The 24,049-nt window shown below is 41.1% G+C and overlaps 1 protein-coding gene across 5 annotated transcripts in view; it reads right to left on the bottom strand.

Annotated features, from left to right (window-relative positions):
* Positions 1-23,751, bottom strand: part of Nuf2 (NUF2 component of NDC80 kinetochore complex) — a 30,589-nt gene extending 6,838 nt beyond the window's left edge. Inside the window, exons 1-13 of one of the 5 annotated variants that reach the window (XM_048421103.3) lie at positions 23,619-23,747; positions 21,956-22,111; positions 19,005-19,142; positions 17,665-17,739; positions 16,611-16,687; positions 16,067-16,128; positions 10,520-10,617; positions 8,573-8,646; positions 6,376-6,472; positions 5,249-5,311; positions 4,428-4,565; positions 1,095-1,235; positions 68-243 (exon numbers count right to left, since the gene is read on the bottom strand). In XM_048421103.3, coding sequence (XP_048277060.1) covers positions 68-243; positions 1,095-1,235; positions 4,428-4,565; positions 5,249-5,311; positions 6,376-6,472; positions 8,573-8,646; positions 10,520-10,617; positions 16,067-16,128; positions 16,611-16,687; positions 17,665-17,739; positions 19,005-19,127 — 1,124 coding nt within the window. In that variant the 5' untranslated portion in view covers positions 19,128-19,142; positions 21,956-22,111; positions 23,619-23,747. Of the gene's footprint in view, positions 1-67; positions 244-1,094; positions 1,236-4,427; positions 4,566-5,248; positions 5,312-6,375; positions 6,473-8,572; positions 8,647-10,519; positions 10,618-16,066; positions 16,129-16,610; positions 16,688-17,664; positions 17,740-19,004; positions 19,143-21,955; positions 22,112-23,418; positions 23,564-23,614 lie in introns of those variants that run through there. The other 4 variants (XM_048421102.3, XM_048421104.3, XM_048421107.3 and 1 more) reach the window with 4 other exon arrangements.
* Between the last annotated feature and the right edge of the window lie 298 nt (positions 23,752-24,049).

The raw sequence follows: 24,049 nt of genomic DNA, 5'->3' as shown, positions 1-24,049 counted from the left end.
CTTTACTTTGAAAGCCTCTCGGCTTTCCTTGTGCGTCCTAAGCCCCTGTCCTGCATCAGGCCCGTACTCGATTACTGTCTGCTTGTACTGCTTTACGTCCTCCTGCTTCTTGTTGATTCGGAAGCGCGTGGTGGCCAGCTTCTCCTTCTTTACAATACCCAGCCTTTTGAGGGAATTTTCTTCAGTCTTCAGCTTCTTTAGTTCTGATGAATCACTTTCAATCTGGTCCTCCAAGTTTAGGCTCTGTTTTATGAAGCATATTTAAAGTTAACACAAGCAAACAGGACTTACAAAGAAAACAAAAGGTTTTCTGAGGGTGAGCTAAAATAACACAGTTTTGAACTGGAGCAAGTCTTCAGGCTCTGAAAGCTCAACAGAAAACCACGGCTGTGCAAGCGGAAGGAGCCCAGGGAGCAGAGAAGAGTTGCCTCTGCTGTCTGCCAGAACTGATGAGGGACAGGCACACAACAGCCAGACCCTACAGCTGAGTACTGGCATAGGAACCAAGATGGTAGAAGAATGAAGGGCAGAGGCAGACCTCAGAACCAAAAGCAGATCTGTCCTGTGGCCCCAGATGGTGGATCGGACAATGTGCTAGGCAAAGGAAACCTCCTAGCTCCCGCACTTCTGTCAAAAACAACCAACTTTTACTGCAATGTTAGTGGTCCAGGGAGTGGCCTGGACTAAGATGTGAAAATGATCTCAAACATCGGAGAAACTGGAATGGCAGAGCTGCCTCTCAGTATCCAGGATGGAGAATGCTGCTGTAAGCTGGGCATCTCAATTCACAGGTGCAGTGATGGGAACTAAGGTGGACTCTATGCCACTGACGATAAGTGATTACATCTATTAGGACAAGCTAAAACATTCATTACTCTATTCCAAACACATACCAACCTGTGCTATATTAATTTGTTATTCATCTCATCTGAAGTGCCATCCTGATATGTAGGGGAAAGCGGCTTACTCCTCAGCACACACCAGACTACAGAAAGGCTAGCTTGTCTTCAGGAAGACAGTAACGAAAAGTGAAAGTGCATCCAAAGCTGTCTGCCCATCACATAATAACGGCAGAAACACCACCCAGTACAAACCTCCTTTAAGATACTGCTTAGCTTCTCCCTGTTATCTGCAAGGTCCTGTATTTTCTTTTGATATAACTGCACCTCCAGCTGACAGGAAGGCAAGGAATCCAAAGAATCTCTGTAGACTTCAGTCTTCTCCATCACTTCTTGCTTTGGGAGGGGGATTAAAAAAAGAGACAAGATTGATGGTCTCTTATGAGACTGCAGGTTTAATTCGTTTGCTCTTCAGTGATTTCTACATTTGGCTCTGAAAGCTCAAGAACACACAACAATTAAGTTCCCAGATCAGCAGCAAGGCACTACTACTGAGGTGTCAAACAATAACGCCTCTTTTAAAACATTCTATTTATTTAGTTTATGCGTATAACTGTTTAGCCTGCATGCTTGTCTGTAAACCATGGGCATGCCTGGTGCCCAGGAGACCAAACAAGGGCATTGGATCCTTTAGGACTGCAGTTACAGACAGTTGTGAGCTGCCATACAATTGTCGGGAATCGAACTCATCTCCTCAGGAAGAGTAGTCAGGGCTCTTAGCTACTGAGCCATCTCTCCACATCCCTAAAGATGCTTTTAAAACTGCAAATACCCATAACAAAGAAAATTGGCACTACTTTAATATCTGATCACTCACTATTAATTTTCCAAAGATTCTTTGTGTGTGTGGGAAAGAGCTCACTCTGGTTGGGTACAGCTTAGCTTGCAAATGCTTGCCTAGTGCCTACAAAGCCCTGTGGTTGTCTGTAAGCACCACCAAAACAATCCGAAGGTATCTTCTGATAATTCTTAACCACTTCTGATACTTCAGGGAAGTCACATTATCTATTAATATCTTTCTATTTGTTTTTTTTTTCTATTGAGCTGTCAGCACCACGTTTGGCTCCAGAGTCAACGTAGAAATATGTTTACAGGTGACACCATGAACTCATTCTCGCTGTTAGTGAAGTAGGCCAGCGGGCTCCTGGTGTGAAGTGCTCCAGGGGCTTCTCTAAGCCCTGCTTGCATTTTATTAATTAATATACAGTATACAGCCTAATTTTCTTTTTCTGAGACAGGGTTTCTCTGTGTAGCTCTAGCTGCCTTAGAACTCTCTTTGAAGGCCAAGCCAGCCTTGAACTCAGAGATCCAGTTCCACCGGTCTCTGCCTCTTGAATGCAGATTAAAGGTGTATGCCACCAAGCCCAGCTAATACAAAGTATAGCCTTCTTTTTTTCCTATCTCCTACATATTTTGCCTTTTAAAAATAAACCTGCATCTATTCTTTTGCCCCGTTGTTCTTGGTGGGTCTAGAACAGTCTGATTTTATGCTGCTTGGAGGCTCCTGAGGCCAGTGAGTGCAAGAACAAGAGAGAAAGAAGGTGGCTAAGACTTGGCGGTCTCCTGTGACCATGGTCAAGTGGCTTACAGGAAGTGTCATGATACTTTCCTATGGAATCTCATCGTGCCCCTTGCTCCCATCTGTTTTGGCATGGTGGTATTTGTTTATATAATAACTATTATTAGCATATGATGATTCTTTAAAAAGATAATCTCATTTAAAATACAAAAGGAATGTATATTTACTCAAACCACATACCACTGCAGACATCTTTCCTTATCCCCATTAAGCAACTCCCTGCCTTACCTTTTTAATCAGTTAAATTACTCCTCAGAAAAGGACCTAATTATATTGCTCACCTTTCATTTCTATTTACTTTATGAATTTCTAAACACTCTTTGTGTATAATGGATCTAATACTCCTTCAAGTCTTAGTTTGCTTCCTGTTGCTGTGATAAAGACCACAATCAAAAGCATCCTGGGATTGTCTAGTGACATGGCTTAGTGGGTATGAGTGCTGGTTTTTCCAACGGAACTGCACTCAATTCCCAACTGCCACAAGGTGACTCACAACTGTCTGCAATGTCAATCTCAGGAGGTCTGATGCCCTCTTTTGGCTTCCAAAGGCACCAGACCCACAGTCCACAGAGACACATGCAGAGATACATGCAGGCAAAACACCCAAACACACAAAATACAAACAAACAAATAAATAAATTTTGAAGGCAAATTTATTTTGCCTAGGGAGGAAAGAGTTAATTTTAGCCTACATCTTACAGTCAACCATGAAAGAAAGTCAGGGCAGGAACCTAGAGGCAGGAACTGAAAGAGAGGCCATGAACCACTGCTTACTGACTTATTCAGCCTGCTTTCTTATAAAACCCAGGAACTATCTACCTGGGGCTGGCACCACCCACAGTGAATTTGGACCCTCCCACATCCATCACTCGAAAGAAAATGTCCTACAAGCTAATCTGATGGAGACAATTCCTCAGTTCAGATTCTTTCTTCCCAAATATGTCCAGGTTTGTGTCCAGTTGATGAAACCTAAACAAAACTCTTTACAGGCACAGACACTGTTTCAGCAGGTCCTGTCTCTCTTAGGCTTTGGGTTTTCATGTCAGTCTAAGAACATTTCGCCTATAGTCTAAGCTGGTAGGAGGCTGAGGCAGGAGACTCGGGAGTTCTAGGTTAGTCTCGGCTAAAAAGTCAGACGTGGAGGTAGGGTGTGTGTTCATTTGGTCAAAGATTATATACATGTTCTAAATCTGTTAAATTTTAAACTTCTAATCGACATAAAGATTGATTTTCATAAATAGCCAGCTGTTTTCTCCCAGAGGAACAGACAACCCTTCTCACTGGAGGGTGGGGTCAGGTCCAGGGCCTGAGTAAGACACCCGACCGCGTGAATAGATAAACTCCACACGGCAGCCATGCTCCAGAAACTGCCAAATCTATTCCCGGGCTCCATTTCTGTTCTGATGATTTTTTTCCTCTACTATTAGTGGCAATTTTCACTACTGAGAATTACTTGGATATGATAACTTAAAATCTTGATTCAAAACAGAAGTCAAGCTGTCTGCCCACCGCTAACTTTGTCCCTTCTCACTCCACCCCTCCTCTCACAGGAGCCCCTGGTCTTGAAAATGTTTCTTCTGCCTTGAGTGATCAGACGCTAAAACAATTCCCACACCCTCTCCTACCATACTCCCACTGAGCTCTCTTGTTTCCTTATATCAAGCATCCGCTATTTTAATGCTACTTTGAAAACTGACTTAACTTTTTATAGCGGTTTTATATTTAAAGCAAAAATGATCAGGAGAAACAAAGATTTCTCACGTCCCTGTGCTCACGGACACACTCTATGATTTCATAGTCCACCAGGCCCACCAGTGTAAAGCCGTAGCTGCTGCAGTGAGTCAGCAGTTACCTTGGAGCTGTATGTCCTTCCTCTCCACTCCACCAAAGAGAACAATCTGTATAAACACTAGACAATTCGGAAAGTAACACACGACGCAGGGCCCTACCCGGGAGTTGCGGAGCTTCTGGACAGTGTCTTTCATCTTCTCTTTACAGTTCTCTACCTTCTTGGGCGAGTCCGCAATTTTACTCTTCAAGCTGTCTTGGGCTTCTTTCAAAGAAACCAGTGACAACTTTAGTTCATTCTGTTGAGAGACATTTCACCAATCAGGACAGACAATAAAACTGGTTACTACTGTTTGAATAAGCCAACAGTGTTGCCCATGCCTGCTGTAACTGGGTAAAATTAATTCTGACCACCCTGGCCTGCTTAATGGCTCAGGCTACAGATCAAGCTCCTTTGTGTGACCCTCAGGGGTATCTTCGAGATCAGCATCCTGTTCCTAAGAATATCCATGGGTCCTTGACAATCTCCTCTCATCTTCTACATCCCTTCCATAAGCAGCACGAGTACACACAATGGTAAAATCATAATTTTTAATTACGTATTTATTGTACTTATAATATTATGTGTATTTAGTCATAATGTATTTGATGTGTTTTCATATTAACTGCATGACCTGGCTAGAGTTTGAAAAAGTTACTTTTGTTCTTCTGGTACCCAAAGCAATAGCACCTAATGGGTGTGTGTGTGAAGTGCATTCCTAGACGGTTAACTTTGGGTACTTTTAATTCTCTTCATACATTTCCATGTGTTGATGTTATTCTTTTTTTCTTTTAAAATAGTTTCTGGATTAAGCTGGAAACAGTTGCCAGGTGGTGGGACACCTCTGAAGAAAAAGGCGACCGAGAACTATTGACAGCCACATAGCTCCAACACCGCAGGACACTCAAACGTCAGACATGAGGGGACAGAGGGGATGCTTACCAAAATCTTGTTTTTCTCTGAAATATCTGATTTCTTTTGGGCATGCCCCTCCTGCAGCACTGTCTAAGAGAAAAAACAATTGTGTTATAATGATTCGAAACCCAAAAATTAAACCACTAGCTATTTCCTCATCCAATAAAGGTAAGAAGAAGAGGAATGAGAAGACTAAGAAGATCAGATGGTGTCCAACTTTCTTTATCTTAGGCCTGATGGGGAGTCTTACAGAAGCACAAATGGATTAAGAAAGCCTTGGACTGGTGAGGCCTGCTCATCGCTGTGCCTGTGAGGGTGATTCTGAAGACAACTAACAAATGAGGACTCTGACCTAACGGATGGATCAAACCTGAACAGGCTGTCAGGAGGCTGCAGAGCTACCTGCCTGAGAAAGCAGGCCCTGGGAGGATACGCACTGCCTTGGCATCTGAGCACTCCTTTCGGCTTCCTGTTCCCATTCAATAAGCTACTCTGCTGTGCTTTCCTGTCATGATGAACTGAACCTCTGAGTGAGCCCAAATTAACCTTCCCCTTGTCTAACGCTAACACTTTGGCCATAAAAAATAAAGAACTGCATAATCTGTCCTAGCATCACTGTAACACTTCAAAAATTAATACGCAAATTGGCAGGGAAAGTTCCTTCTTAAACAGTAACTCATTAGGTGTGTGTGGGATCTACTGAGCAGCACAAAACCTCAGACAGCGTAGAGTCAGCTGAGACCTGGAAATTATCATTTTTTTCTCATTGATTTGCACCTTTTGGCTTTCTTTTTAAATCATGACAAACCCCCTAAACCCTAGCTTCCCCGAAATACAGGGAAAGTACCACAAGCTGACCTGAAGCTGGGAACTAAGTATTTAGAGCTAGTGCAGGCTGGATGGAGAACACTACCGTATTTCCCATAAGTACATAAACTGACCCAACGCCCCTTGAGCGTTTGCTGCAGTGCTCAGGGTACCACTGCCACACAGCAAAACCAAACACAGGAGAATTCTCAAGAATTCTATGCATCCAGAATGCACATAGCACTGACAACACAAACGGGCACAGCAACATGTTGATGGCTTCTTCTGTAACTGAAAACCAGCTGTGCCCCCCCTCCCCGGCCACATGTTAAAGGGCCTGCACACACCGTTTTCTGCCTAAACTCCTGGTTCAGCAAGTACTGCAGCTCCTGAATGTCATCCATATACTGCTTGAACTCTTCTTGCTCTTCAACTGGAACCGAACTAAACACAAAGAAACAGATCAAAAAAGTGTGTGCATTCTTAAATTTGAAATGTACAAATAAAACTTATGCCTTTGATAATTAAAGGGTCTGATTCCTTGTTTCTGAATTATATACCTTCAAGAAAACCATTTAATAGATAACTTTTATAATCAGACGAAAGCCTTCAATTTTATGCCATCTCATTGGCCCCACATGCACACACCCATCCACCATCCCTCCCACTAGGAAGTCCACAGTATTCCTATGATGTCAGTGCTAGTTTCCCTACCTGGGCCTTCCCAGTGTGGGACCAGCCACTCTCCTATGCTACCATCCTTTCCATCAGCAACTACATATCTGTACTTAGTGTTTCTGTGTTAACTTGACACAAGCTATAAAGTCATCAGCGGAAGGAGCCTCAGCTGAGGAAATGCCTCCTTGACACCCAGTTGTAAGGCATTTTTTCATTTAGTGATCATTGGGGGAGGACCCATCCAATGGTGTGTGGTGCCATCCCTGGGCTGCTGGTCCTGAATTCTGTAAGAAGGCGGGCTGATCAAGTAATGAGAAGCAGGTCATTAAGCAGCACTCCATCCAAGGCCTCTGCATCAGCTCCTGCCTACAGGTTCTTGCCCTGTTAAGAGTTCCTGTCCTGAATTCCTTCAGTGATGAACAGCAATGCTGAAGTGTAAGCCAAATAAACCCTTTCCTCCCCCAACTTGCTCTTTGGTCATGGTGTTTCCTTGCAGCAACAGGAACCCTAACTACAACAATACCCAAAGGTCTAAGTTTTACTTTAGACTACCTAAGGTATTATGGTGTGGGAAGTCCTGCTGTATATGGGTTGCTTTTATTAGTTAATGAATAAAGAAGCTGCTTTGGCCTGAGATGGGGCAGAGTAGAGCTAGGCGGAAATGATACCTGTTTTGTTATATATAATTTTACTTTGTTAAAGTTAAAACCTTCCTTTTCATTTAAACAAAAAAAGGGGAAGTGGTGTGGGAAGTCCTGTCTACGTGTTGTTTTTATTGATTAATGAATAAAGCTCTTTTGGCCAGTGGCTTAGCAAAATAAGGCAAGGCGGGAGTTCCTAGCACACAGAGGAGAAAGAAGGTGGAGTCAGTGAGAGGCCAAGTAGCCCCACCAGGGACAGGACTTTACCCAGTAAACCACAGCCAAGTGGCAATATACAGATTAATAGAAATGAGTTAATTTAAGATATAAGAGTTTGCTAAAATTATGCTTAAGCTATTGGCCAAACAATATTACAAATAATATAGTTTCTGTGTGGTTATTTCGGCTCTGAGCAGCCGGGAACGAACAAGCAGGCTCGCCAACAGTTTTAGTCATTTATTTTGATTCTGCCTTTGCCTGTGTTTCTATAAAGTTAGCATTTATCCTCTCGGTCTGTAAGAACTCTTCACATACTAGGAACATAATATGAGCCCTGCCACCAGCTTAGCAATGCTTTGCGTCGTAAGCTGTACACACTCTCTCCCAGCTGTCATTGTTCGAGATTTAGTTTGGGATTTGTTTTTATCATGCTAAATTGTAATATGTGTCCCTCACTCCCAGTCTCTTAGTTTACTGCTGCCTATAAATGCAATTTTACCAGAGACTTAAAACAGACAACCTCAAAGACATAAATAGACTAGAATCAAGCAAACCAAATCTGACTGCTCACAGTCAGTGCAGGCAGCCCTCAATCTATGACGGCTCCACAGAACACCTTAATTCTACAATAGCGAAAACCAGCACACACTCAGTAGGCTGTATTTCCGATCTTGATCCTTTTCCACAGCGAGCAGTAGGGGTGATGCTGGGACCCCTGCTGGAGCTCCTGGCTGGAGAGTGAACAACCCTCCACACAGGGCAAGCTTTGTGCACTCTTGTATGCAGTGGGGCAGGTGGACAGTGCACTAATGAGAAAGAACCAATGACAACTCAGAGCCAGGGAAGGAAAACACAGATTTGTTTTTAGAAATGGGGACTGAAACAGCCTCCCATTTACTCAGGCAACAGTGAGACTGGCTGTGGATGGCGGCACTGAAATCAACTACTCACTGCTTGGTTCGCACCCGGAAACTGGATTCGTCTTATTTGTAAAGCTCCCACTTACTTGAGTTTCTCCAGCTTCATCATGGCTTCCTGGTTCACATTGTTCAACTGCTGCATTTTGTCCATAGAGGATTTCTATGAATGCAATTTAATCTTGTATCAGCATTTTTTAACAGGTAAGAAAGCATTAAAAAAAAAAACTACAAACAGACTGCAAAATATTTATGCACTATCCAAAAAAACAAAACAAAACAAAAAAAGAAAGAACAAAAAAGAAAAAGTTAGAGCCAGGACGCATTTGATCTGCAACAATAAGATAGGAACTTCAGTGTGCATCCCCAGAACCTAGAGGTTGAACATGCCTGTAACCTCAGGACCGGTGGGCATACACATACACAGGAGAATCCAGAGAGCCCTCTAGTCAGTTAGATTAGCCCAAATTGCAAACTTCTAATCCACAGAGAGACCTTGTGTCAAAACAATAAAGTAGAGAGGAAAGTCGGGGTGGTGGTGCACGCCTTTAATCCCAGCACTCAGGAGGCAGAAGCAAGCAGATCTCTGTGTGTTCAAGGTCAGCCTGGTCTACAGAGTGAGTTTCAGGACAGGCTCCAAAGCTACAAAAAGAAACCCTGTCTTGAAAGACCAAAATAAATGAATAAATACATAAACAAATAAATAACTAGAGAGGCTAGCAGTATGATTGAGAAAGACACCTAATGAGCTCTCTGGCCTCACCCTCTTGGGCATGTACCCACACACTCAGGAGCAAGACCACACACATACACCTGTCCCCCAACACACAAGATAACAGTAAGTTTAGGCATTTATGACAAACAAGTTAGGAACAGTTTTTTCTCTCCTTTTAAAAATGCTGGGCAGTAAACTCAAGGTCATGTGCATGTTAGGTACAACCTCTGAGCATATTATTCCCAAGAATTTCTTTACCTGACACAATTGCTGCTAGACACATCTTACTACGGCTAAACACTGTTAGATGCTGGTAATTTTTAAGAATCTTTTTGATCTTGAACATGGTTCTTTTTCTTCGAGCCATCAGTCGTGAACGGAAAGCTATGAAACCAACTAACTAAAGCACTGAATGTAATAGGAACAGAGACCAGGACACCTGTCCCAGCACAGGCAGTGGCTGGCAGGAAGGACAGTCCCTCAGGTTTCTTAGAAATGAAATGCCTGTGTTGTGTCTGTAAAAAATGAGAGTAAATAGCCAAACAAAAGTGTGAGTGTATGTATACATGGATGTGAGTGTATATGCACCCGTGTTTGTGTGTGTGTGTGTGTGTGTGTGTGTGTGTGTGTGTGTATGTGTGTGTGCGCGCGTGTGTGTCTGTGTGTGTCTGTGTGTGTGTGTGTGTGTGTGTGTGTGTGTGTGTGTGTATGCTTGAAGAGTCTTCAGGTTCAGGAGGGTGAGCTTAGCCTACTTGAACTAAGGGTCTATCCAGTTCCACGTAGCTGAATCTCAGATGTGTTTCATGTTACCTGGTACTTTCCAAGAGGTCAGCACTCGCACATAAAGAGCAATGAGAATGAGGCCCCCAATAATCGTCCATAATCTCCACAGGGTATACCAGTTGTACAATGAAAAAAAAAATCCATCTGTTAAAGTGATGGTGTTGAACTGCATCTGTAAGGCCAGGCAGAAGAATAACAGACAGTCCAACCTGACCTTGCTTAAAAAGCAAGCAAATTTCAAACATCTCAGTTATTTGAAGACTATGCACCTTTGCAAACTTTGAAAGAAAAAAAACCTATTTCTTAATGTCTCAACTACAACATTAAAAAAAATTCTATCTTCTGTATTAAAAAGAATATATCATTTCAAAATATCATCCCCAAACTAAAGTCTACTTTGTATAAATATAAAACAAAATCCAATTTTAACAATTATCTAATAATTGACCTGTGACAAAATTTCAAAGCAGACTCATAATTTGTATATGAGATTGCTGATCTGGTGTGTATGTATCTAGAAAATATACTTAAATCTTACATTTTGCAAAAGAAATTCTGAATACGTCTCCCGGCATGCTTCTCTGAAGTGGATAAAGTTGATAATGCCACTTAAAAACCGAACTGTTCGTTTTGATTCTAAAAAAGAAAATAACACTGTAAACCGTTGAAACAACAGAATGCAAAAATATATCATTTTTACCATATGACTTGGCTCACAGCATAGAAAAAGTATGCTTTAACGAGGTGCAGAATTATCTGTTCTAATTAAGACTGGAATTACCTTTGTGTTTAGAAAGGAGGAGAGAGAAGGAGGAAAGCAAGCTAGTTTGAGCTATAGAGGAGAGCAGAGACCATGACCGATCCTAATCTTAAAACAGAAAGTGAATGAATGAATGAATGAATGAATGAATGAATGAATGAATGGAGCAAAACCTTTAGACAGCAGAGCACATGCAATATAGGACAGAAACCACCTTCAAAGCGGAAAGAGGGGAGCCCTGTGAATGCACTTGCTCTTAACAGAGAGTGCCAAGAGCAGGCATGGGTCTTATGGAGGCAAGATGATAAGATTTTAGAGTTGGAGGGGCCAGAGCAACTAGAATTGCTGAGACTAAGAACTCAGAGACAGAGGCTGTGGAGAGTTAAAGAATTCTGGCGGTCTCAGAGAAGCTGGTTCTAATCAGCATGCAGACATGAAGAAATTATAAAGGCTGAGAGAAAAAACAGAAATATCTAAAGCAGTAAACAAAAGCATCAGTATTACATGGCATAAAATATGTAATCTAAGAAAAATAAAAAGCAAAACCAGAATATGATCAATAAAAAGAAAAATACCAAAATACCTTGAAATAGCACCAATGACAAATACAGTAAAACAGGCCACGAAAATGTCTCATTTGTTCAAAAACAAAGTCTTATGACGATAAAGACAGTTCCTAAAAATATCCAACTCCAACTCAAAGAGATGAAAACAGAAGATATCTGAAATAAGAATTGTACTGGGGGCTGGAGAGATGGCTCGGTAGTAAAGAGCTCTAGCTGATCTTCCAGAGGTCCTGAGTTCAATTCCCAGCAACCACATGGTGGTTCACAACCATCTGTAATGAGATCTGAAGCCCTCTTCTGGCCTGCAGGCTACATGCAGGCAGATGTATACATTGAAAAAAAAAATTGTACCGGAATGATTAGAAAAAGTTCAGAGCCAGAGAAACTCGTGGGATGCAGGCCAGCAGGAGCATAGCCACCCCACCTATGAGCAGAGGCAGGATTGACAGCATCCAAAGACTGTGATGAAATCCCACAAAAAGGAGGAATAAAAACTACTTTTTGCCTAACAGGAGAGTAAATTCTAAACCTCATAAAAACCATAAATAGTGAATAACTCTAAGCTGAAAAACAAAACAAAAATTCCCCAGAACCCCAAAATATATTTATGTAGCTAGGAAGTAGTAATAAAATTTAAAAGCAAGGGCAAGAAAATAAAGCGGACACATTAGATGGAATAAAGATAAGAATAGGAGTAGGTTTTCTTATCAGGAACAAAGTAAGTCATTATATAATATACAACATATAATTATATAATAATGACAGCAATAAATCTTTTCCTTTTCTGTATCTTCAAGGGATTTTATTATTGGTCTTTATTGGTTCTCCTTGTAGATACTGTTTTCAACAGTGCCAGCATGCCTTTAAAGCACTGGAAAAGTCATCAACTTAGAACTCGGTAATTAAGAAAATTAGCTTTCAAAACTAAGGGGAAACAGGCATGTCAGGACACACCAGGAACCAACACTCACGGTACTGAGGCCAGAGGCTTTTAATTTCTAGGTCAGCCTGGGCTATATAGTAAGATACTGTTTATAAAAACAACAAACAAGGAGCCGGACAGATGGGTCAGAGGCCAAGAGCACTTGCTGCTCTCGCAGAGGACCTGAGTTTGGCTCCCAGCAGCCATATGGCGCTCACAACCACATGTAACCCCAGCTCCAGGGATCCAACAAGAGGATCCAAGGGGACTAGGCAAGTACATGGTATATATCATACATGAAGGTAAAACACTCACAAAAATAAATAAATCTTTCAAAAGCTATTTTTAAAAAATTCAGTAGCCAAAATAAGGCAAGAATTGGAGAACATGGAAATACGTAAATATTATAAGGAAGAAACAAAAACATTAAAGGTAAATTTAAGTCTGATCATATCAGTAACATTAAACACAAATGAGCTAAGCACTCCAATTAAAGGGCAGTGAGGATGAAAATGAATTCACAAAAGATTTCAATATCTCTATTAATCATTTAACACAGCAACTGAAAGAAAATCTGAAGGAATGTTACTAACCAACTGGTGCAAACTGTGGAGTGCCCTGCCCAGCGAAGAAACGCAAATGCATGCTGTGTAACAGCACTGCAGGCCCTGTGGATGCACATGCAGGTCCTAAGACTCGAAAGTAATGCACCACAAGACTTCACTGGACAGTGGCAGAGTGTGACACTGTGTCCTCTGTGGGATGCCATGTGCTACAGTGAGTAACAGCAGTAGGGATAACAAAGTGTAGATTGTTCCAGAGAGGAGAACAGCATCAGAAAGCACAAAGGAAGAGAAAGGGAGCTGACAGAAAGTAAACAGCACAGGGCTCCAGCTGTCCATCTCACACATTCAAAAATAAGGACCCCGGCTTCAAGCATGCCAACAGATGAATGAGTGAAGAAAACTGGCTGTGTGAACCACGCCTGATTTTATCCTAAGGCAGTACACTTGGTGTAAAGATAAGCATCTCGATGAACGGTGCCAGGAAACTGGATATCCACAGTCTAGAGAATAGCAACCCCAGGAATGTGGTCAATTGATGTCTTCCACACATTTTTATTTTTCAGTAGTTTTCCATTCACAGCAAAATCAGAGTAAGGACTAAGCAGTTCTCAAGATCCCTTCCACCGGACCGCTCTCCGGTCTGCGTGAGTGGTGCTTTTGTTAGGGGTGCGACATCACTGTCACTCACACTTAGAGGTGCTCGCTGTGGCCACTGCAGAGAACACACACATCCCACTGCAGGGCACACAGTCCTTCACTGTCCTGAGCTGTCTGTTCTGGTTAATTGTTTCTTTTTCTCCACTAAGCCTCACAATCACAGATTCGTTGTCTTTTCCTGTCTCCATCATTTTCTTTGACATGTCATAGAGCTATGTAGCCTTTCAGATTGGCTCCCCTTACTTTATAATATGCACTGTGATTCCTCCGTGGTTTCTCGTAGGTTGACAGCTCATTTCCATTTAGCACTAAATCCCATTCCACTGCCTGGATGCAGTTTATTTACTGACCCACTGAAAGACATAATGGTGTCTAAGGTTTAGAAACTGTGAACAAAGCTACTATCAGCTTCTCTGTATGTGGTTATGCATGAATATAGTTTGAATTTCTTTGTATAGATACCAAGAAGCCCAATTACTGGATCATCTGGTAAGAACAAACTTCATTTTGTCAGAAACTGCCAAAATGGTGACACCCCAGTGCACTGTTGTAGTAAAGAACTCAGGTGCTTGCTGCCCCAAGTCCTTCTTGACCCTTCAGATTGCTGAGTCTTGAAATATTGTCAGTTTTAATAGGTATGCGGAGTATGTCCATTGATTTTTTTAAATAAAAACTATCAAATTAATTTAACATGGAAAAGGTAATGTTTCAACAAGTAGTGGAAGATTATAACAACATGTACAAAAGGAGAGACAGGAACAGCAACTCACACCATATACAATAATTGAAACATTAAACAAGCAAGAAAATCTCCCCAACCACTCGGATGCAAACCTCAGCAAATCAAGCTAAGGTTTCTTAAAAAGACATACAAATTTATTTTTTAAAAATCAATTAAAATATTCAAAACTGAAATTTATTTTGTAGAACTATATAATTGAAAAGGCAAATAACAGAGTAGAAGAACATACCTGCATAATCAGCTGACAATTTATTTGAAAAATATCTGAAGCACCGTAAGATAAATAGACAAGGGGCTGGAAAGATGGCTCAGCGGTTAAGAGCATGGTTCCTCCAGATGACCTGTTTGATTCCCAGCACCCACATGGCAGCTCACAACCATCTGTTATTCCAGTTCCAAGGGATCTGACGCCCTCTTCTGAACTCTTTGGGCAATGTACACGCACGGTACACAGGTATACAGACAGGCAAATACCCATACACATAAAATAATTTATTCTTAATTTAAAAATAGACAAATGATTTGAAAAGAACTCTGACAAAAAAGACATACCACAGTAAATAAGCATATAAAGATATGCTGTTTTATTAGTCATCAAGGAAAAGTAAACTAAAACCACTATACAACCAGCAAATAGCAAAAATTAAAATGACATAATACTCAAACCACAGTGGACATGGCTCAGTGGAAACTGCAGTATACTGCTGATGGGGACAGAGCCACTTTGGAGAGAGTTTGGCCACTTCTTAAAAAGTGAGGCATGTACTCACCACACAAACCAGATTCTCTACTCCTCAGCAACAGAGAAATGAAATCATATCCACACACTTATAAACATGATCATTTCACAGCTGCTTGCCAATAATGACCAAACATTAGAAGCAATTCAAATGCTTACTAATTGGTTAATAGGTGAAAAAATTGGGTCACACACATACACGAGAATACTGCAAAAGCAAAAGAAACAAATGACTAATAAATTAAGATAATATGAATAAATTTCAAAAGCACTGTTTAAATAAGCCAGACAGAAAAGACTGTACTCTTCTATGACTCTATTATATGAAATCTAATGAAAAGCCAAAGTGACAGAAGACACATCAGTGCTGTCGGAGACGGCGGCCACAGGGAACTGACTACAAATGAACATAAGACTCTTCTGTAGGTCATGGAAATGCTATGCACAGCTACAGCAGCGGAGTATCAGTGCTGCAATACAAGCTTCTCATGATAAAAACGTAACTGGCAATTTGATATCTTTGGCCAGATTAACTCACTATGCAACATAAGCCCCATGCATCATTTGTATATGGACTTCCAATTTTTAAATGCAACCTCATGTTGCATTGTCTTCATGACAAAATAGGCTTAGAACTGGATCACCTGGCCCTTTTCCTTCTTATCTCTGCTCGTGCCTTCACAGCCAGCATCCTAGACCTGCAGCTGGGCTCAGCACACTCCAGCCTCAGCTCAACCATCTTTGTAGTTTTAGCCTTCTGTGGGAATTGGGTCTGGTCTGTTTCTCACTGTAACCCACCTTCCCAAGGCAGGCAGAAAAATCTCTGTCCTTCTTGTACTACGTCACTTAGTGGGGTTGGTGCTTGCCACATTTCTGACAAAAAGTCCATAAGTTTTAGGAGCATCCACCAGGGTTGGCAGAGTGATACTAACACAGAAATAAAGTTATCTTCCAAAATTTTAGGAATATTTAAAAAATAAGAAATTGTAAGAAAAATCAATTTAAAAACAGCTTTATAAAGATATAAAGGACAAAAAAGAAATAACTTTCTAAAAATTTTTTCTTATAATTTTCTTTTACATTTATTGGCAGAAAGGGAAAATGGCGAATTAAATGACTGGAAATGTACTTACTTGGACACAGAATATCAGTGATCTCAAAGTCGTTCACTCGGCAGATGGGCATAAAGGAGTCCCTTGGGGATGCAGAACAGTGAAGAGCAGGGCGTTAGATGCTAACCCATGAACACAAAGATCTTAGTTCCAAACATGTTTCTGAATCCATTGCTCAGTGTTCCAGGGCCAAGGCAGGTCAGCAGTCTCCTGCAGTGCACTGTCCTGCAGCATGAACTCTACTTCTACAATGCATTAGTACTGGTTTTTATACACGTTACAACATTGATTTAGTATAAAGGTAGTTACAGAATAATAAACAGCATATACTCTTGGTGATTCTAAGACTCTTCAAAAATGCAAAGCTACCAAACAATTCCAGACTTAGAGGACCTTAGAATGTCACCTGAGAGCATCCTGAAAAGTGCCAGAGGGGAAGACTGAATACATGTGAGAACTCTGAACACATACGAGATAAAGTAGAGGGAGCGGTTCTGGACAAAGACCATACCATTAGACAAGTTTAATGTAATGTAGATTAAAAAAAAAATCACCCTTTACTCACAGATGAAGTAATAAATTCATGACTGGTAAAAAGCTCTCCATTAAATGTGGATACATGACTTCTATGTTCACCGGCATCTGCATGAAATAAGTCATTAAATCTATATCAAGTCAATCAGACGAAATGAGAAGAATCTTCTACTATAAGAAACCTTAAACACAGGAAACGGTCTAACGATATCAGTTCATTACCACCAAGTCTGAAAACAACACAACTCGTAGTGCACAGCCAGAGCTGACAGGAATACACATACACGATGCTCAGTTCCCAGGGGGCATTTAATGAAGATTCCGAAGTACATGGAAATGACACCAGGCCTTATGCTGGGCACTTGACTTTGTTGTTCTCTTTAACTGCTACAACCCTACTTTAGAGGGATACCCCATTTCATAAAGAAACTAAACCTTTGCAAAGCTCCATAGGAAAACAGAGGGCAAAATCTTTGCTCTTTAAAAACCTCCAATCACAGGCTAAGAGTGGCAGCATGTGTCTATTACACAAGTACACGGGAAGATGATGAGTTTGAGGACAGCCTGGGTTGTCAAAACAGTAAAAAAAAAAAGAACCTGATGAGAACCCACAGACATGATATCGTCACGGATCCTCAGATAAGACCCTGATAATGTCATCACAAAACACGGTCAAGAAAAGCAGTCCTTCTGACTAGAACTATGTGGCTTGTTTCATTTCAATTGCTTCAATCTTACTACCTCCGAGTTTAATCTTAGAGTCCTTCCTACAAAAACAATCTTTTTCCTAAAGGCTTGGCAGTTGTTTATTAAAGTCTCTGAAGCCAAACACCTGTAAACAAACTGTATAGAATTAGCAATTTCCAAATGTCATTTGGTCTTTCATTATCATATGCATCTTACTAAAGAGTCTAATGTAAGCTATTATGATGTCTAAAATTCCTTTGTAAGTGAGATCATTTTTCTGTAATCCTTTAGATTTGCTGGAAATAAAGTCAAGCACTTCTTAACCCTTTGAGCAGAATGCACTGTGAGCAGACCTGCTTACAAACAGGAACCAAACACTGTCTTAGCTCTTAACTCACCATGTAGAAGTGCTCCATCCGCATCCCATACACTATTTGCAAGGCTCTCATGTAGATCATGTACAAGACGTCAGGCTACAACAGAAAAACAACTGTTAATGTCTCATGCAGAGAGCTGAGCCACTGCCATCCTCACCATCAAATGCTGCAGTCGGTGAATGCAAAAAAAGAAAAGGAGAGAACATCACCCACTTTCCCTCAAAATACCTCATACTTTCTTCAAATTCTAAGACACTTTGTGTTACATAATAATTTGCTCACATGTAGTGAATAATCAGGGAAATTGGTTACTTATGAATGAGAATTATTTTATCCAAATCCAACCCAATCAATTAACCCAGCCCAGATAGGAAAGATGGGCGGGTCTTCCAGGACTCTGCCAGGGATGTGGAAATGCTGGAAACCTCAAGATTTTACTTTCACTTTTTGAAGAAAGATCATTCAGACTAGCCCACTGTTACGGCCAGAAGGTCACCTCAGATTTCAGTTTAGCTGCAATGCTTGAAATAATGGAGAAATAGCAAGATTTAAAAACCTTTTCTTCTACATTAGTAGATCCCAAATGTGGGCCCAGGAATCTGTTTGCTCTTCTGTATTCAGGTCTATTAGGGGAACAGAAAGCCTGAAACATGGTGAGAACGTGGCAATGCTGACCTAAAGCTACATGACTCACCTCAAAGACCAATCATTTGCTCTGAGGCCATTCTTCCCATTTTAAAAAACCAAAGAACACTGAGATAAACAATTTTTAATTCAATATGATCAAATAAACCTTCCCATATTATAACTTCAAGGTCAAAACAGGGAATGGAGGGAGATTTGGGATTTTGCTGAGACACATAAATAGCTCATTTTTGCATTTAATAACCAAACATATAAAGAATAACACTTGTCAGAATAAGTCAATTCCCGCCTGGGGCATAATGCAAGAAAATTAATCTGTGTGCTTCCAAAGAAGACTGTTTTTAAGCATGCGTGTGTAGGAAGCCACTTGGAATAAATCCTGTCAAGGTCTCCAATAAATGATACCCTCATACCACCACTTCAGTAATATAAAAATTTAATATACTTTAATATATCTATGGTTTAAAGCTTTTTTTTTTTTTTAAGGAAAACAACTGTATTAAAGTACTGAGTTCCCACTGGGCCTGTAGAAGTTGCCCTACATATAAACTTAATGTTATTTTAAAATTACACCAGGTGAGGAATTTTTCTCTAGATTAAAAATGACTGGCCTACAACAAATATGAAGGCACCTGCCTTCCTTCCCACACTACAGACCTAGCAGCTACTTTATTCTTAAATATCAGTGTCTCCGTGTAAAGAGAGCCACATTTTACCTTAGGGATCGGATGAAGATCATTCTTGGAGAAGTTCTTGCCATCGGCTCCTGTTAGTAGTTTATTGCGGATATGAACCACAATCTCAGCTGCACTGTATCTGGGGAAGGACAAAGTTTCCATGATGGGAGTCTCCTCCTAGTTAGAAAGAAAAAACGAAGATCAGAAATATGCATAATGAAGAGTCCTCATTATCTAGAAATTGATACATAGGGAAAAAATGAACAGGCTATGGTTGAACTGTTCACAGTAGTATGATCATCAAATATGGGAATAAGGCAAAGAATTTTAAGCCAGGCATGGTAATGCATACTGGTGACCCCCAACTCTAGGAGGTGGAGGCAGAAATTCAATGTAACAACTACATGTAAAATTCAAGGTCAACCTGATTCTGTCCTGTCTCAAAACAGAACAAGATGAATTTTATTCACACATACATACAAACACACACTGAAAGAAAGGTGATGTTTTATCCTAAAATAATTTTTATCACAAAGTAATAAGTCATTTTTGCCAATATTCCTAATGTCCTATTCCATAAGGAATAGAGGCTTTGAGTTAACACACAGGAGGAAAATCATGTTGTTTTCTTTTTAAACAAGGGCCAGAGCATTTAACAAGATGCTGAGAACTATTTCTCAAAGCACAAGACAGACAGACAGCAGCAGCTAGATATAAGCAATACTAACACAAGGCAGGAAATAAAGCTGCATTCTGATTTGATATCCCACTCAAACACACACAGTAAAAAGGCTAATAAGATTTAAGATGCAAGCAGGGGTGAGAGCTGGGGCAGAGGGAAGGGAAGACGTAGAGGGAGAGCGGTACAGAGAGGTTTTAATTTAAGGCAGGAATCCCTTTCACCAAAGCAAGAACTCAAAACACATAAAACAGCAAAAACCTATTTGTCCTAATGTGTGCAGATAACAGATTATTCCTACCAGTGTCCTCTTAAAATAGCACTTGTCATAATTCTGTCTCCCTTACACATCCCAGAGCATGGCTGGCAATGTTTGGAGATATTTTCAGTTGTCAGGACAAGAATGCAATGGCCAGGGCCAGGCATTCTGCCAAATACCCTGCAATGCTTCGGGTGGTCTCTCACCGCAGAGTTGTCTGTCCAGAGGTCACTACTTCCCAGTGTGAGCAGAGACCCAGAGTAAACATATTCAATTTTGCAAACAAACTGAAATGATTTACAAGTTTTGAAATCTACTTTAGGCTCTCACTGTTTCTTCGAACAATTACGGCTTAAAAAGAAGCCCCAACAATTTGCCTCTCCTCCCAGTAAATGGAGGATGCCACCCCAAAACACAACTGTTAAATAACGTCCCGGCTCTCAACCCTTCAGAACATCAGAGCGCAGGAACTTTCAGTCTAGTGTGTCCCTAATAACTGGAAGGCATCTGCACAAGCGACTGAGAAAACTACTGCATAGGATGCAGTAATCCCTATTTACAGGACATTTCTTCCAAAACCGGGAGCAAAGCTGTGATGTCCCTTCTAAGCTTTCTCCGCGACACAATTAAAGACTACTTCCTTACATGTGACCACTACTTTATGAGACTATTTTTTGGAAACCTTACTATTTTTGAGAGAGAAGAATACATCTTTTCCCACTCCTTCAACAAAAATCAGTACAGATTTGTTACTAAAATGGAACTGGTTACTGGCAAGTATCAAGCAGGCAGAAAATTAATTATGTAGTGGACACCACTAGGCATCTGATCATAAAGTTCTAACACTACTTCCAGGCCAAGAAGATCACAACTCACAGATTGAGGGTTTAATCCTCACACTGCTCCCCGTTGACATGATAGTCCTAAGTACAGGCTGTGTTACTTATGCTTCTGATTGTATACTACACACGGGAGTTCCTATCATGCCCTCCTTGGATCTGATTCATCTGCTAGAGCAGCTAAGGCTAAGAAAATACCAGAAGGTATTATGAGGGATGAACACCAGATGAAGAGACAACCAGTGCCAAGTATAAGGGAGGAACTTGGAAACAAAATTAGAAACTGCCTCTGGTCCACATGGACCCACACACATACAAACATAGACTAACACAAGGGAACATATAGACAAAATAATATTTCAGGGGTAATTTAAATAGGACAGTATGATTTTGTTTCTCAGGTGCCATCCACCTTTTTACTTATTTATTTAGATATGATATTTATTTACCTAAAGATATGGTCTCACAGGCCTAGAAGTTACCAAGTAGGCTAGACTGACTAACACCAGGCATTTGCCTGTCTCTCTCCACAATGCTGAGAACCATTGAACCACATCCAGAACTTCAAAAAGAAAAATATGTAGGTTCTAGCGGTTGACTTGGGTCCTGCCTTTCCTAATTGAGCTGTTTCCCCAGACAGTCAATATCTTCTGAAAACTTAATACCAAAAGAATTCAACACTCCAGATACAATCAATCTAGGGCAGAGTGTTAATTAATCCAGCAAGGAACCACCTCTACTGACTGTGGGTAACTGTAGCACTCATGTAGAAATGCATTACGACCCAGTGAAAGAAACTCTAAGAGCATCAACGTGGCCCACTTACATGAGTTTGGATTTCCCTACACTCTTCTTACATCAGTATTTAAACTTTAAACTAAGCCGGGCGGTGGTGGTGCACGCCTTTAATCCCAGCACTCGGGAGGCAGAGGCAGGCGGATCTCTGTGAGTTTGAGGCCTGTAACTACAAGAGCTAGTTACAGGACAGCCTCCAAAGCTATAGAGAAACGCTGTCTCGAAAAAACAAACAAACAAAAAAAAAACAAAAAAAACCCCAAACTTTAAACTATTTTCATTTTCTACTACTGAATCTCATAATTACAAACTTTTTTTTCAGAGATAAGATCATCTCAAATCTGGATTTGGGCCTCTCACACATTAGTCATCTACTTCAGAATAAATTATAAATGTATGGGGCAGTAAATTATCCTACCCCAAGTATAGTTGTTTGATGTGTTTCAAAAAACGACAGACCGCTGCAGATTCAGGAAAGGCTCGGCAAGGTCCTTCTGTAGAAAGAAGTTTCTAGATGTTTCCATTAGAAATGTGTAGATGCCGGCAGAGGCTTCTCCACAGTACAGTTCCTTTTCTGCAGAGGAAAGTACTTTGCATAAGAAAAGGCTGTATTTCTGATCCCTGCCCAGGTACTGATCACTACAGGTGGCAATGACATAAGAGACTTTGTCGGTAGAACAAGGCAGCCTTCGTTCACTGTGTACCTCCTCTGTCTGCATTCCAAATCCCCAGTCACTTCCTTTCCCTACAGAAGCCCAAGCCCCTATCCCCTGATTGATCTCTTTATAATCATCTAGTCCAGGCCTCCTTTGTGTTTAGACAGATATTAGATTCTGGGGATTTTCTCTCAATATCCTGAGGTCAGTTTATTTCATGGTTTAAAATGATGCTTTCAGAGGGGGAAAAGGTAAATAAACATTCAATATTTTTCATCTAAGTCTCAGTTTTTTAAAGTGCTCATAAGAACATTACAAAGAGGGTACTTGCTAAAGCAAGCCACACTGAGATTAGTCATTTTAACACTGGAGTGGGTATAAAATGTCTTCATGATTATTAGCACACCCCTCTGCTGATGCTATTTATATACACTGCCATGGGGGTTAATCCTTATAAGACATGAAACCCTCACAAATGTGCAATCGGCTTATGCACCACACAGATTTCAATCTTTTCTACTGAAGTTTCTAGAGCCTTTAATCTAATGCTCTTTCTGGTCCAAGTCAATCCCTTCAAGACTTCCCCTAAACTTCCAATGTCTCATTATACCTGCCTGGGAATTTCTGAATTCCCTACCAAGAGGCTTACACCTGCAATTAGTGGGTATAATAACCTCTTCTCATATCCAAATTCTCAGGCTTTCATAGTGCAGTTTCAGTTCCAACTCATATGTGTGTGTGTGTGTGTGTGTGTGTGTGTGTGTACAGATAGAGGAATAGGCCTTTAGTTTGACCTCTTAGCTCAGACTAAAGTACTTTATATATTATTAAAATGACTCTCTGACATGTTAGCTCAAATAGAACAGATTATTTCTAATGGCTGTTTCTCCTTTATTTATAACACTACAATGTTAAACACAGCGTGTACTGGAATAACTTAAATTTTATACATCTAGTTTTGCAACACAAAACTAAGCAAGCAATTCCCAATTTTAATGAATTAAATAAAAAAACTTCCTCAAAACCACGGGGATGGCCCTGTATTATACACGAGTAGAGCCATATACACGCAGCTAACTGATTTTTGGATTAAGAATGATGTTTTGCCTTTCGATGCATGGTTCTGGGTGTAATCAAGAGATGGTGGAGCAATGAAGATACAGAGAAAACTGGCAAGCATTCACAACGAAACAAGTCCCACTGATACCACTCTTGTGGCTCACACCTGTAATTTTAACACTTGGAGGTGGAAGCAATAGGATTAGGAGTTCAAGACCAGCCTCAGGTACACGGTGGGTTCCAAGCCAACCGGGGATACATTACAGCCCGTCTCAAATCAACACACATAAGCTTAAGTCAGCGTGCCCAGGCACCCCGATCCTAGTCTTCCTGGCCGTCCTCCGACGCCCGCTCGCACTTACCTACCTTCCCAGCCGGTCCCGGAAGAGCAGATACAAAACAAGCAAGCAACCAAAACACACCAACCGTTGACACTTTTCAAATCAGCCGCCTTCGCATGCGAGGCCCGCCCCTTTCCGCAGAGCACGCTTCCGTAGCGACGGAAACCCGGAGGGCCCAGAAGACCCGCAGTGGGTGGGGCTTGATTTGCTGCGCAGCAAGCTTGGCCCCAGGCTGGCGGAACTATCATTCAGGGAACTAGCTTCTAGTCGGAACTGCTACTCCGAAGGACGGAGTGGAGTGCAGCAGCTAGGGGACGTAGTTCCGGGAGGTGTTTACGCGGTTTTTAGTGACTTCCTCCGGAACTTAATCGCCAGCGTCCCGGATAGCGAGCAGGCGATTTCCGTCTCATATAGTAGTATCAGAGATGACAGTCGGTAAAGGATGTTTTGTTCTCA

This window comes from Myodes glareolus, chromosome 5, assembly GCF_982192425.1.
Source record: "Myodes glareolus chromosome 5, mMyoGla1.1, whole genome shotgun sequence".
Taxonomy (NCBI): domain Eukaryota; kingdom Metazoa; phylum Chordata; class Mammalia; order Rodentia; family Cricetidae; genus Myodes; species Myodes glareolus.
Note: the sequence above shows the minus strand (reverse complement) of the source record. Positions and strands in the feature narration are given on the sequence as shown.